General features: G+C 61.6%; 1 protein-coding gene across 6 annotated transcripts in view; it reads right to left on the reverse strand.

The window, feature by feature from the left end:
- Window positions 1–15,102, reverse strand: part of bcar3 (BCAR3 adaptor protein, NSP family member) — a 266,163-nt gene that overhangs the window by 99,226 nt on the left and 151,835 nt on the right. For 4 of the 6 annotated variants that reach the window (XM_070886616.1, XM_070886614.1, XM_070886615.1 and 1 more), the window contains one exon: window positions 551–869. In XM_070886616.1, the coding sequence (XP_070742717.1) occupies window positions 551–869 (319 nt within the window). Of the gene's footprint in view, window positions 1–550; window positions 870–5,074; window positions 5,320–5,889; window positions 6,040–15,102 lie in introns of those variants that run through there. The other 2 variants (XM_070886617.1, XM_070886618.1) reach the window with 2 other exon arrangements.

The following is a 15,102-nucleotide window of genomic DNA, read 5'->3' on the forward strand; positions in this document are numbered from 1 at the left end:
ATCCACATCCACCTTCCTGCTGCCAACAATCTTTACCTGCACCCTCCTGCTGCCAAGCCTCTCGCTCCCCAACTAGCCAATCGCTGAAGGTGGCAGAGACCGTGTTAACCTGTGACAGCCTTCTCCACGTCGTACTGCTGGTTCACCTAATTTCTTCAAGAAATGGGGCAAGATGCAGACAGATACAAAGTAAAATAAAATGAGGTACAGAGAGAGAAAGGCCAGTGCAATAATTGTTTTATTTGGCAAGCTGATTATCTGGCACATTCAGAAACCCATCTCGGTGTTGAAGAGTCTCTGAGCTGTGTGATTGTTCCCTGATATGGAGTATACACGCTCTCCCTGTAGGGCACACCCCGCCAATCTCACGCCAGAGAGTTTATGCGCAGGTTGGCAAAACTATAGTTTATAGACCACCAAAGGGGAGGAGGGGGCTCCGTGAACATCTCGACGATGGTGGACCCTTCTTGGCCCCCTCCATCGCAGCCAGTTTGAATCACTGCCCATCCACCCTCAGCGTATTTACTTAACTAACGCCATAATCAGTTACCTGGAATGGAATTCCATGACATCTTGTAGTGGATGCTCCTCGATGATGTCGCAAGACACTTTGCGCAACCGGGGCTGCAGGGACGGGAACTGATATTCCGTGGGACTGTACATGCCACAGGGTATGACGGAGACATTCCCATTTCTCTTTCTCGGGAGCGTGCCATGGATAGAAATACTGTGGAGCGAGCTGGAATGCTGATTGGTGAGAGGCCCTCCGGTGTTGAGTGCTTCCATTGATGATGCGAGCGAGCACTTATGACCAGTGTGGGTCTTGCGAGGTAAACTCGCATACTTCCCTGCAGCCATCATCTTCAGCTCTGCATTTCAAAAGACAAATTAACAAATCAGGCACCAGTTAATCATTGCACAAAAGAAGCTTTCAAGACTTCATGGTAATTAGAGTCCATTAATGATAGCTAACAGCAATGACTAACAGCTCACTCCACAAATGATTTTTTAGTAACTCCAAAGGTCCAAAGATTTCTGAAAATCTGACTTGACATCTCACGAGGCTTCAGAAAGGACTGATATGACGGTGATAATTTGTTACTATTCATGTCTGCCGACCTTGGTCTTTGGGGTTAGGCCACAATGCAAAGCTCCTTTTGTGACAATATCTTATTAAAAAAACATTCCTCTACACTTTACTCCCCTTCCCAACGGAGGTCCCATTTGTAGAATTTGCCCTCTGATACCTTGTCCAATTGGCCATTATTGATGTGCCCATCTCAGCAGCAAAGGTTGGTAGTACAGTCGCCAACCCTACCCGACTGTCCTAGAGTCTCCAGGAATTAAAGGTGAAACTCCCAGACTCTGCTGTAAGCAACCCACGAGAAACATCATAGACGCCGTAAAACAAAACTGTGTCTGTTTCATTTTCTTTGAATACTTTAATTTATTGGTTTGTTGGAACATAGAAACAGGAGTAGGCCATTGAGCCCCTCAAGCCTGTTCTGCCATTCAATGAAATCATGGCTGATCTGTGACCTAACTCCATATACCGCCTTTGCCCCATATCCCTTAATACCTCGTCCAAATGTTGGGTAACAAAAACCTATCAATCTCCGATTTAAAATTAACAATTGATCTTGCGTCTATTGACCTTTGCGGAAGAGAGTTCCAAACTTCTATCACCCTTTGTGTAAAGAAGTGTTTCCTAACTTCACTCCTGAAAGCCCTGACTCTAATTTTTAGACTCTGGCCCCTAGTCCTAGGGTCCCCAACCAGTGGAAATAGTTTATCGCTATCTACCCTATCAGTTTACCTTAATATCATGATAACTCCGATAAAATCACCGCTTAACCTTCTAAATTCCAGGGAATACAACCCTAGGTGTGTAATTTCTCCAATACAAATATTCAACTGGACCGGGGGAGGAGGGAGGGGGGCAGGGGGCAGGTGGGGGGGGGGCGCGGAAGGCTACTTGACTGACAGCCAAAGAATTATCCAATCGGGTAATGAAAGGTATAATTTTAACCCCCAAAATGGCTGGTTTTAGCAGAGGCAGGACGAGAATCGGGCGACCAATCCACTCTCATTGAAACCCTTTAAGGAGGCAAAGTGCCTCCATTTTATCATGATTTGTATTTGTAACTGCTCTCAGCCGGGTTTCCCTGGCCCTGAGAAACCCAGTGGGTAGAAGGAGGGAGCGAGAAGGGCTGTATCTATGAGGTAGGTGCCTTTACAGCAGTGCTTGTGGGTCAGGAGGAGGAGTGTTTCCCAAGTCCAACAAGCTTCCCAGTAAACCAACCCACCGCCCCCTGTCCCACCTCTATCTCCCCTGCGATCATCTAACCCGCCTGACTCACCCAACCACCGAACCCCTTCATCTCTTTCTCCAATCTTCTTTCACCTTGCCCGCGTTGACCAAGTCCCCCCAACTACGCTCTACCCACACTGTTATAGATGCAGACTATAGATATACTCTCTGTAGTCACTGTATTGTTGCATAAGATGGAGACTTTTTAACCTGATGTACTATCAATAAGGTTTACACTGTGTATATACTATGCTGGCACCACTAGAGGGTGCAACTGGTGGAGACCGGGGTTTCCTGCCCCCGTGGCAGAGGCTGTCCACCAGAGGGCACTGCGGTGGGAGACCTGAGGGTCACCTGCCTAGGTGTGCAGGGCCCAGTATAAAAGGCTGCTCACCATCCTTGTGCCTCACTCTGGAGTTATGAATAAAGGACCAAGGTCACTACAGTTTGAGTAAACACATTGACTCATGGAGTCATTCATAAGTGTATTACAGACATAACACACCCCTCCAACATGATCTCTTCCCCCCCCCTCCGTCCACCACCACTATACTGTCCTGCTCCTGGGCTGCGGCCTAGTGTCGTACCGTTCTCCGTCCGACAGACACCAAGCCCATCAATCAGGCTGCCCATCAGGCAGCTGTGGGGGGGGGAAATCAAACCCACCCTGAAGTTCAAACTCCACGCCGTTCGTGGAAACCCATACATCCGCGAAACCCGACCATAACCCCTCGCCGCCCCGATAAATATTGTGGCCAAAAAGTCTGTTCATTTTCACGTTGGTGTGGGAAGGCGGTGCCAGCAAGGCTGGACATGTTGGGGGACCAATGGTGGGAGCCTGGACACCTCCATTGTGGTTGCAGGGAGTTCTCACTGCCCAGGCCAAGGTCCGCCCAGGATGGTGCTGCAAAGTCCAATGCAAATGACGCATCTGGCTGGTACGGGAGGCCGGAGAACGTGGCGATGTGTGCTGCACACAGCAGTCACTTACATTTGCTCCTTGCTGCCCGTCTCCCTCAATCATCACTCAATCACCACCCACCAATGTCTGTACCTTACTGCGGGGGCTTTGAGAATGTGAACACTGTGCTGGGACTTCTGGTGGCCAGGTCCAAGTGATTATTTTTCATGTATGAGCCCAAACAATTTCCAGTTGTGAGGGCGGCAGTCAAACCTGACGTCCGCACATCTGTACTAGGCAGCAGGAGTGATAGGACAGCGATCAACAGGGGAAGTGATTTGACGTCGGGCGACAATCTGCGACAAATCCCCCAGATTGCAACATTTGCCACACGTGACCTGAAATAGCTGTCAGAACACAGTGACTTTGCATTCATTGTTGCAGCAGTCGTGAAGCTGCCAGTGTCTGAGCACATTGGAGTTGATAACGAATTATTTACTCTAGCGATCGGGAGTGGGATCGATCCATCACTAACATTTCTCCTAACACTCAAGGGTGCAGAAACCAGCTGTACGTAGGAACAATAGTGGGCCATTCAGCCCCCCCCCCCCCCCCCCCGCAAGCTTGTTCCGCTATTCAATTCGAACATCAGATCTGCATCTTAACTCCATTTACCCGCCCTGGGTTCCACATCCTTGACACCCTTACTCCACATATATTAATCAATCTCAGTTTTGGAATTTGCAATTGAGCCCCCAGCCTCCGCAGCTTTTTGAGGGGGAGAGCTCATTCAATGCTGCCCCGACTTGGACTGGCAAACTGAGCACAGAGCAGGAATCAAACCCGGGTCTTCCTGGATTATGAGGCTCAGCAGCACCTCATCAGACAATGGGCACACCCGCCCACTGAACGCTGGCAAATTCGCACGCAGACTTCACGGTCCCGTTAGCTGCTTTTATACTGCCACTTGTTTTGGTCGGATTCCCGGGACATCGGAATCTCCCCAGGTTTGTCTCCCAGCACTATGAATCTGGCTCGGCTATTCCAGTGGCAGATCCGTACATCACGGATCTGTGATTCTGCTGCTGGGATAAGGGGGCTGGGTTTAGTGGTGGAAAGGCCAGGAGCAGGTTTCCCAGAATCCCACCCCAACCAGCGGCAGTATAAAAAGCAGCTTCGGTCCTTCTGAGGAATTAAAAGCCAAACAGAATCATTTTGGTGCCGCTTCATATTGTAAACTCTCTGTTCTTAACAAGCAGTTATTGAATCTGCCATTTGTTACATTATCTAACCACCTGTACCTTTTCAACAATATAGCAAGTTGCAAAATAAAACATTTAAAATGACAGACCTGTGGTTTACAACACTTGGTTCACATTTGATCAACATTAATTTACATTGAATTTGCTGACATAAACAGCACTATTGACTCGATCAACACTTGTGTTTTTTTTTAAATTTAAAGTTTTGGAGCAGGTTTCTATCTTTACAGCTGGGAAATGGACCAAAACTCCATCACAACCTTAAAGCAAATGCCAGATATGTTTAGTTGAAACTCGCAGACAAATTGCCACCAATTTATGAGCACAAGACAAACTTCAGACTTGAGAGCACTTTAACCCACACAAAGAACCGTTATAAAAAGGCAATTCATTCTGCACAGAACAATGCTGAGGAGAACAATGTTTTCTATAGTGTCACACTGCAACCTACACTGCTGCCTTTTCATACTTAACCGCAGGAAAATGTCTCCCAACCTCTGGCTCCCCCAAAGGCTTTTATTTCTAAAATCAACTCCTTCGAGAAGGTTTCTGATGATGCTCAGTGTGTTCACCACCAAAGTATTTTTAAAAAAAAATCACCCAGTCATCTTGGAACGACCCACAAGAAATCAAGTTTACTTCCTCGACCACTGAAGGAAAGTGTTAGGTGTAAAGTTTAAGAAACAAAATCTTCATCAGAGCAAATCGGTAGCTGAGATGCCTGTCGATTAAGTAGAGTGCTCCCCTGCGAGTGTAGGAGAGATTCCCAGAAGTACTGTCGAGCAGAGTGCCGCAGTGGCTATGCAAGTCAGGCAATAAACACTTGTCGCACAAAAGTGTTTCATAAAAAAGTTAAGCATTTCGCACCGACAGATCCTGGAGAGCTTGTGCGCTCTTTAAAAAGTAGACAATCATTTACCCAGTCACATGTTCACAAGGCCATGGACATAGGGCATTAACATGCACCATGACCTTCACCAGGATAAAGGATGTAGCCAACAATTATCACCACAGGGCACCTCACGTCAAAGCCGACAATCACTTTTATCTTTTAATGAATGTTAATATCAGAAGCAGTGACCCTGAGGCAAAAATACAGGACAAGACTTTACGATACGTCAAAGCGTTCTCATGTAAACCAGCAAACTATTGTCACATCGAGGTGCACAGCAGAAAATAGTTGCTGAAACACACATATCTAATAAAAAACACCACTCAAAATGAAAACATTTATGCTTTAAAGTAGCAATCTTTAAGCCATCATCTCTCAACAGCTCACAGCTCCGGCACAGTGTGCTTTTACTGAGCTGTCTAAAGAGAAAACAGATGGGTTCTTCATGGGCAAAGACACTGTGGGACACGAAGTTAACAGGAACCTTCAACAACAGCTAACTTGATAACCAATCTCGACCTACCTCCAATAAATGATGAGGGTTTAAAAAAAAATGCAACTCCACACACACACAGAATCCAGTGTCTTTCACACAACTGAGCTGTGTATGCACAGCAGGCTCAGCCTGGGGCTCGCTGCCAGATTAAACATCAAAGCACTGAAGAATTATTTATGAAGTTTTGCTGCTTCTTTTTTTTTTAAAAACGCGCCCACCCTCCCTCCCCACAGTCACATTCCCAAAGTGCTGCTGTTGCTGCTGTTGCTGCTGCCACCAGTGTAGAGCACACACTACTGGGAGGCACTGCTCTGACGCATGAGCTACTGATCCCCAGCCACACCCCAGTGTGGGCACTGAGGAGTCCAGTCAGAGCTGCACATTTGACCGGCAATCACTATGAAGCCATTCGGATGTAATTGAACTTACTGAAGCCGTACCAAAAGCAATTAGGGCCCTGCCTCTTTTGATAACCCAATAAAGGTTGGCCCAATATCTTTCCCAGTGGAAAGAAGTCTCCCATGAATGTAATTTAGGTACAAAGTCTAATTAACTAAAGAAGCCTAGAATTATAAATCCTAATATTATTTGTTGTGTCAATTAGACACTGGCCACCAACATTAACAACTTGCATTTATATCATCATCAGTCGCAGGGAGTCCCTCAGGGTCGAGGATGACTTACTTCGACACTAAAAATAAATACTCAGGTGACTGATGAACTAATTTTAAACGGTGGAAGATGCCTGTGCGTGAATTCTTTTAACGTGGAGTGGCCGTTACACACCAACCACCACGCGGGCTTGATGGAGCGAGGTCTTGGTCCGGTGGCAAGGGGATCCAAGACGATTAGAGACCAGGCTCCACTGCATGTGCCAATACACACACACAAACTCAAACCTACTCCTTGTTCGCCTTCCTTCCTCCTTCCCACAGGACCGCTCTCTACATGGAATTCATAGAACGCAATGTGAACCTCATAAGCTCACAGCCTCGCTATTGGCCTGTGTTGCGCTTTCCCTTGGTCTTGTCCAAGCTGTGCCACCTCTGGGCTCCGACTTCCCCACTCTTCTGTGTCTCGTCCGTCTTCTCCTCTCTGCTTCCGACCCCCGGACTTCGCCGCTCCCTCCCTCCGCTCCTCGGCCGTCCACACCTCCACTCCTCGCCGGTCCAGAACTTCGCTCCTCGCCGCTTCCGACCCCCGCTCCCTCCCTCCGCTCCTCGCCGCTCCCTCCCTCCGCTCCTCGCCGGTCCCGACCCCCGCTCCTCGCCGGTCCCGACCCCCGCTCCTCGCAGGTCCCGACCCCCGCTCCCTCCCTCCGCTCCTCGCCGCTCCCTCCCTCCGCTCCTCGCCGGTCCCGACCCCCGCTCCCTCCCTCCGCTCCCTCCCTCCGCTCCTCGCCCGTCCACACCTCCGCTCCTCGCCGCTTCCGACCCCCGCTCCCTCCCTCCGCTCCTCGCCCGTCCACACCTCCGCTCCTCGCCGGTCCCTCCCTCCGCTCCTCGCCGGTCCCGACCCCCGCTCCTCGCCGCTTCCGACCCCCGCTCCCTCCCTCCGCTCCTCGCCGGTCCCTCCCTCCGCTCCTCGCCGCTCCCTCCCTCCGCTCCTCGCCGCTCTCTCCCTCCGCTCCTCGCCGGTCCCTCCCTCCGCTCCTCGCCGGTCCCTCCCTCCGCTCCTCGCCGGTCCCGACCCCCGCTCCTCGCCGCTTCCGACCCCCGCTCCCTCCCTCCGCTCCTCGCCGGTCCCGACCCCCGCTCCCTCCCTCCGCTCCCTCCCTCCGCTCCTCGCCCGTCCACACCTCCGCTCCTCGCCGCTCCCTCCCTCCGCTCCTCGCCGGTCCCTCCCTCCGCTCCTCGCCGGTCCCTCCCTCCGCTCCTCGCCGGTCCCGACCCCCGCTCCTCGCCGCTTCCGACCCCCGCTCCTCGCCGGTCCCTCCCTCCGCTCCTCGCCGGTCCCGACCTCCGCTCCTCGCCGCTTCCGACCCCCGCTCCTCGCCGGTCCCGACCCCTGCTCCTCGCCGGTCCCTCCCTCCGCTCCTCGCCGCTTCCGACCCCCGCTCCTCGCCGGTCCCGACCCCCGCTCCTCGCCGCTCCCTCCCTCCGCTCCTCGCCGCTTCCGACCCCTGCTCCTCGCCGGTCCTCCCTCCGCTCCTCGCCGGTCCCTCCCTCCGCTCCTCGCCGGTCCCGACCTCCGCTCCTCGCCGCTCCCTCCCTCCGCTCCTCGCCGGTCCCTCCCTCCGCTCCTCGCCGGTCCCTCCCTCCGCTCCTCGCCGGTCCCGACCCCTGCTCCTCGCCGGTCCCTCCCTCCGCTCCTCGCCGGTCCCGACCTCCGCTCCTCGCCGGTCCCTCCCTCCGCTCCTCGCCGGTCACGACCTCCGCTCCTCGCCGGTCCCTCCCTCCGCTCCTCGCCGGTCCCGACCCCCGCTCCCTCCCTCCGCTCCTCGCCGGTCCCGACCCCCGCTCCCTCCCTCCGCTCCCTCCCTCCGCTCCTCGCCCGTCCACACCTCCGCTCCTCGCCGCTTCCGACCCCCGCTCCCTCCCTCCGCTCCTCGCCCGTCCACACCTCCGCTCCTCGCCGCTTCCGACCCCCGCTCCCTCCCTCCGCTCCTCGCCCGTCCACACCTCCGCTCCTCGCCGCTTCCGACCCCCGCTCCCTCCCTCCGCTCCTCGCCCGTCCACACCTCCGCTCCTCGCCGGTCCCGACCCCCGCTCCTCGCCGGTCCCGACCCCCGCTCCTCGCCGGTCCCGACCCCCGCTCCTCGCCGGTCCCGACCCCCGCTCCTCGCTGGTCCCTCCCTCCGCTCCTCGCCGGTCCCTCCCTCCGCTCCTCGCCGGTCCCTCCCTCCGCTCCTCGCCGGTCCCGACCCCCGCTCCTCGCCGGTCCCGACCTCCGCTCCTCGCCGCTTCCGACCCCCGCTCCTCGCCGGTTCCGACCTCCGCTCCTCGCCGCTCCCTCCCTCCGCTCCTCGCCGCTCCCTCCCTCCGCTCCTCGCCGGTCCCTCCCTCCGCTCCTCGCCGGTCCCGACCCCCGCTCCTCGCCGGTCCCGACCTCCGCTCCTCGCCGCTTCCGACCCCCGCTCCTCGCCGGTTCCGACCCCCGCTCCTCGCCGGTCCCGACCCCCGCTCCTCGCCGGTCCCTCCCTCCGCTCCTCGCCGGTCCCGACCCCCGCTCCTCGCCGGTCCCTCCCTCCGCTCCTCGCCGGTCCCGACCCCCGCTCCTCGCCGGTCCCTCCCTCCGCTCCTCGCCGGTCCCGACCCCCGCTCCTCGCCGGTCCCTCCCTCCGCTCCTCGCCGGTCCCGACCTCCGCTCCTCGCAGGTCCCTCCCTCCGCTCCTCGCCGGTCCCTCCCTCCGCTCCTCGCCGGTCCCGACCCCCGCTCCTCGCCGGTCCCTCCCTCCGCTCCTCGCCGGTCCCGACCTCCGCTCCTCGCAGGTCCCTCCCTCCGCTCCTCGCCGGTCCCTCCCTCCGCTCCTCGCCGGTCCCGACCCCCGCTCCTCGCCGGTCCCTCCCTCCGCTCCTCGCAGGTCCCGACCTCCGCTCCTCGCCGGTCCCGACTCCCGCTCCTCGCCGGTCCCTCCCTCCGCTCCTCGCAGGTCCCGACCTCCGCTCCTCGCCGGTCCCGACCCCCGCTCCTCGCCGGTCCCGACCCCCGCTCCTCGCAGGTCCCGACCCCTGCTCCTCGCCGGTCCCTCCCTCCGCTCCTCGCAGGTCCCGACCTCCGCTCCTCGCCGGTCCCTCCCTCCGCTCCTCGCAGGTCCCGACCCCTGCTCCTCGCCGGTCCCTCCCTCCGCTCCTCGCAGGTCCCGACCCCTGCTCCTCGCCGGTCCCTCCCTCCGCTCCTCGCAGGTCCCGACCTCCGCTCCTCGCCGGTCCCTCCCTCCGCTCCTCGCCGGTCCCTCCCTCCGCTCCTCGCCAGTCCCTCCCTCCACTCCTCGCCGGTCCCTCCCTCCGCTCCTCGCCGGTCCTGACCCCCACTCCTCGCCGGTCCCGACCCCCGCTCCTCGCCGGTCCCGACCCCTGCTCCCTCCCTCCGCTCCTCGCCGGTCCCGACCCCCGCTCCTCGCCGGTCCCGACCCCCGCTCCTCGCCGGTCCCGACCTCCGCTCCTCGCCGGTCCCTCCCTCCGCTCCTCGCCGGTCCCGACCCCCGCTCCTCGCCGGTCCCTCCCTCCGCTCCTCGCCGGTCCCTCCCTCCGCTCCTCGCCGGTCCCTCCCTCCGCTCCTCGCCGGTCCCTCCCTCCGCTCCTCGCCGGTCCCTCCCTCCGCTCCTCGCCGGTCCCGACCCCCGCTCCTCGCCGGTCCCTCCCTCCGCTCCTCGCCGGTCCCGACCTCCGCTCCTCGCCGCTTCCGACCCCCGCTCCTCGCCGGTTCCGACCTCCGCTCCTCGCCGCTCCCTCCCTCCGCTCCTCGCCGCTCCCTCCCTCCGCTCCTCGCCGCTCCCTCCCTCCGCTCCTCGCCGGTCCCGACCCCCGCTCCTCGCCGCTCCCTCCCTCCGCTCCTCGCCGGTCCCTCCCTCCGCTCCTCGCCGCTCCCTCCCTCCGCTCCTCGCCGGTCCCGACCCCCGCTCCTCGCCGGTCCCGACCCCCGCTCCCTCCCTCCGCTCCTCGCCGCTCTCTCCCTCCGCTCCTCGCCGCTTCCGACCCCCGCTCCCTCCCTCCGCTCCTCGCCGCTCCCTCCCTCCGCTCCTCACCGGTCCCTCCCTCCGCTCCTCGCCGGTCCCGACCCCCGCTCCTCGCCGGTCCCTCCCTCCGCTCCTCGCCGCTTCCGACCCCCGCTCCTCGCCGCTCCCTCCCTCCCTCCTCGCCGGTCCCGACCTCCGCTCCTCGCCGGTCCTCCCTCCGCTCCTCGCCGCTTCCGACCCCCGCTCCCTCCTTCCGCTCCTCGCCGGTCCCTCCCTCCGCTCCTCGCCGGTCCCGACCTCCGCTCCTCGCCGGTCCTCCCTCCGCTCCTCGCCGCTCCCGACCTCCGCTCCTCGCCGCTCCCGACCTCCGCTCCTCGCCGGTCCCGACCCCCGCTCCTCGCCGGTCCCGACCCCCGCTCCTCGCCGGACCCGACCCCCGCTCCTCGCCGGTCCCTCCCCCCGCTCCTCGCCGGTCCCGACCCCCGCTCCTCGCCGGTCCCGACCCCCGCTCCTCGCCGGTCCCTCCCTCCGCTCCTCGCAGGTCCCTCCCTCCGCTCCTCGCCGGTCCCGACCCCCGCTCCTCGCCGGTCCCTCCCTCCGCTCCTCGCCGGTCCCGACCCCCGCTCCTCGCCGGTCCCGACCCCCGCTCCTCGCCGGTCCCTCCCTCCGCTCCTCGCCGGTCCCGACCTCCGCTCCTCGCAGGTCCCTCCCTCCGCTCCTCGCCGGTCCCTCCCTCCGCTCCTCGCCGGTCCCGACCCCCGCTCCTCGCCGGTCCCTCCCTCCGCTCCTCGCAGGTCCCGACCTCCGCTCCTCGCAGGTCCCTCCCTCCGCTCCTCGCCGGTCCCTCCCTCCGCTCCTCGCAGGTCCCGACCTCCGCTCCTCGCCGGTCCCGACCCCCGCTCCTCGCCGGTCCCGACCCCCGCTCCTCGCCGGTCCCTCCCTCCGCTCCTCGCAGGTCCCGACCTCCGCTCCTCGCCGGTCCCTCCCTCCGCTCCTCGCAGGTCCCGACCCCTGCTCCCTCCCTCCGCTCCTCGCCAGTCCCTCCCTCCACTCCTCGCCGGTCCCTCCCTCCGCTCCTCGCCGGTCCTGACCCCCACTCCTCGCCGGTCCCGACCCCCGCTCCTCGCCGGTCCCGACCCCTGCTCCCTCCCTCCGCTCCTCGCCGGTCCCGACCCCCGCTCCTCGCCGGTCCCGACCCCCGCTCCTCGCAGGTCCCGACCCCCGCTCCTCGCCGGTCCCTCCCTCCGCTCCTCGCCGGTCCCTCCCTCCGCTCCTCGCAGGTCCCGACCCCCGCTCCTCGCCGGTCCCTCCCTCCGCTCCTCGCAGGTCCCGACCCCCGCTCCTCGCCGGTCCCTCCCTCCGCTCCTCGCCGGTCCCGACCCCCGCTCCTCGCCGGTCCCTCCCTCCGCTCCTCGCCGGTCCCGACCTCCGCTCCTCGCAGGTCCCGACCCCCGCTCCTCGCCGGTCCCGACCCCCGCTCCTCGCCGCTTCCGACCCCCGCTCCCTCCCTCCGCTCCTCGTCGCTTCCGACCCCCGCTCCCTCCCTCCGCTCCTCGCCGGTCCCGACCTCCGCTCCTCGCCGGTCCCGACCTCCGCTCCTCGCCGGTCCCTCCCTCCGCTCCTCGCCGGTCCCGACCCCCGCTCCCTCCCTCCGCTCCTCGCCCGTCCACACCCCCGCTCCTCGCAGGTCCCGACCCCCGCTCCTCGCCGGTCCCTCCCTCCGCTCCTCGCAGGTCCCGACCCCCGCTCCTCGCCGGTCCCTCCCTCCGCTCCTCGCCGGTCCCGACCCCCGCTCCTCGCCGGTCCCTCCCTCCGCTCCTCGCCGGTCCCGACCTCCGCTCCTCGCAGGTCCCGACCCCCGCTCCTCGCCGGTCCCGACCCCCGCTCCTCGCCGCTTCCGACCCCCGCTCCCTCCCTCCGCTCCTCGTCGCTTCCGACCCCCGCTCCCTCCCTCCGCTCCTCGTCGCTTCCGACCCCCGCTCCCTCCCTCCGCTCCTCGCCGGTCCCGACCTCCGCTCCTCGCCGGTCCCGACCTCCGCTCCTCGCCGGTCCCTCCCTCCGCTCCTCGCCGGTCCCGACCCCCGCTCCCTCCCTCCGCTCCTCGCCCGTCCACACCTCCGCTCCTCGCCGGTCCCGACCTCCGCTCCTCGCCGGTCCCTCCCTCCGCTCCTCGCCGGTCCCGACCCCCGCTCCTCGCCGGTCCCTCCCTCCGCTCCTCGCCGGTCCCTCCCTCCGCTCCTCGCCGGTCCCTCCCTCCGCTCCTCGCAGGTCCCGACCCCCGCTCCTCGCCGGTCCCGACCCCCGCTCCCTCCCTCCGCTCCTCGCCGGTCCCTCCCTCCGCTCCTCGCCGGTCCCGACCCCCGCTCCTCGCCGGTCCCTCCCTCCGCTCCTCGCCGCTTCCGACCCCCGCTCCCTCCCTCCGCTCCTCGCAGGTCCCGACCCCCGCTCCCTCCCTCCGCTCCTCGCCGGTCCCTCCCTCCGCTCCTCGCCGGTCCCGACCTCCGCTCCTCGCCGGTCCCGACCTCCGCTCCTCGCCGGTCCCGACCCCCGCTCCTCGCCGGTCCCGACCCCCGCTCCTCGCCGGTCCCGACCTCCGCTCCTCGCCGGTCCCTCCCTCCGCTCCTCGCCGGTCCCGACCCCCGCTCCTCGCCGGTCCCGACCTCCGCTCCTCGCCGCTTCCGACCCCCGCTCCTCGCCGCTTCCGACCCCCGCTCCCTCCCTCCGCTCCTCGCCGGTCCCTCCCTCCGCTCCTCGCCGGTCCCGACCCCCGCTCCTCGCCGGTCCCGACCCCCGCTCCCTCCCTCCGCTCCTCGTCGCTTCCGACCCCCGCTCCCTCCCTCCGCTCCTCGCAGGTCCCGACCTCCGCTCCTCGCCGGTCCCTCCCTCCGCTCCTCGCCGGTCCCGACCCCCGCTCCTCGCCGGTCCCGACCTCCGCTCCTCGCCGCTTCCGACCCCCGCTCCTCGCCGCTTCCGACCCCCGCTCCTCGCCGCTTCCGACCCCCGCTCCTCGCCGCTTCCGACCCCCGCTCCCTCCCTCCGCTCCTCGCCGGTCCCGACCTCCGGATCTCGTCGCTCCCTCCCTCCGCTCCTTGCCGGTCCCGACCCCCGCTCCTCGCCACTTCCGACCCCCGCTCCTCGCCGGTCCCCACCTCCCCTCCTCGCCGGTCCCCACCTCCCCTCCTCGCCCGTCCCCACCTCCCCTCCTCGCCCGTCCTCACCTCCCCTCCTCGCCCGTCCCCACCTCCGCTCCTCGCCCGTCCCCACCTCCCCTCCTCGCCCGTCCTCACCTCCCCTCCTCGCCCGTCCTCACCTCCCCTCCTCGCCCGTCCCCACCTCCCCTCCTCGCCCGTCCCCACCTCCCCTCCTCGCCCGTCCCCACCTCCCCTCCTCGCCCGTCCCCACCTCCCCTCCTCGCCCGTCCCCACCTCCCCTCCTCGCCCGTCCTCACCTCCCCTCCTCGCCCGTCCCCACCTCCCCTCCTCGCCCGTCCCCACCTCCCCTCCTCGCCCGTCCTCACCTCCCCTCCTCGCCCGTCCCGACCTCCGCTCCTGAGCTCCGTGTTGTTGATTCTGCTGCTGTGGTGGCTAGCTTTTTTTGATTTGCCCACCGCTCCAGTCTCGTGCTCCAAACGACTCCTCTGCCTGTCACTTGAAGTCGGGCTTTTCTTGGTATTTATAAAGTGCCTTTAACAAAGTAAAATGTCCCAAGGCACCGGTGGCAGAGGGAATTTGGGCCCAGACTTTGTTCCTAATTGGCTGCTGTATTTTTTTTAATGCAGTTCTGGAAACAAAGCACTCTCAACATCAGCTGCCTGTTTCAGGGTCTACGTTGTGAAGAGAAGTTTACTCAACTCTGCTACTTGTATTTTTTTCTTGGAAAAGAACTGACCTGTTGAAATCTCTGCCCCTTGCTCTGTTTTTACCACTTTTAACAAATTAGAACATTAAAAAACACAGAAATAAGGAACAATGTGCCGAGTAACATCATCCAGACCCATTGAATGATGCAGCACAGTTCACGGCCAATCGGCCCATTAAGTCTGCACCATCTAGTCTAACCCCACTCTCCTAATGGCAATTCATGCTTCCTGAAGGCATTGCCCAGCATGGTACTGACTCATGCAGACCAGGAAAGTCCCAGGTTCAATTCCCAATCTGGGCTGGGTTTGCTGATCTGAGGCAAAGCAGCTGCTGGAGTTAGGCAGGAGATTGGTATAATTTTTAGTTATTCGTTAATGGGATGTGGGCGTTGTTGTGTCCTTAGATGCTCTAACAATGACTCCACGAGGCAGTGTGTTGTACTTGAACTGTAGTGACCGTAGTCCTTTATTAGTTAACTCCAGAGTCAGGATCACACCTGGTGTCCTGCCTTTTGTACTAAGCCAGGCACACGTACAGGTAACCTACAAGTCTCCCACTGCTGTGCCCTCTGGTAGCACACCTTGTTATGGTACCAACAGTAGCCATGTAGAATATGTGACATCACTCCCCCCTGAACCCTCAGTGCAAATCGCCTCTGCTTTAACTATGCTCTGGGCTTAGCTCTATGTGGGTTTTGTCTGGTAGGCCTCTGGCAGTCCAGCTCAACCTTGGGTGGGTAGTTGGTGTAGTAGCGTGCTGGTG

The sequence above is a fragment of the Pristiophorus japonicus genome, chromosome 8 (genome assembly GCF_044704955.1).
Source record: "Pristiophorus japonicus isolate sPriJap1 chromosome 8, sPriJap1.hap1, whole genome shotgun sequence".
Classification (NCBI taxonomy): domain Eukaryota; kingdom Metazoa; phylum Chordata; class Chondrichthyes; family Pristiophoridae; genus Pristiophorus; species Pristiophorus japonicus.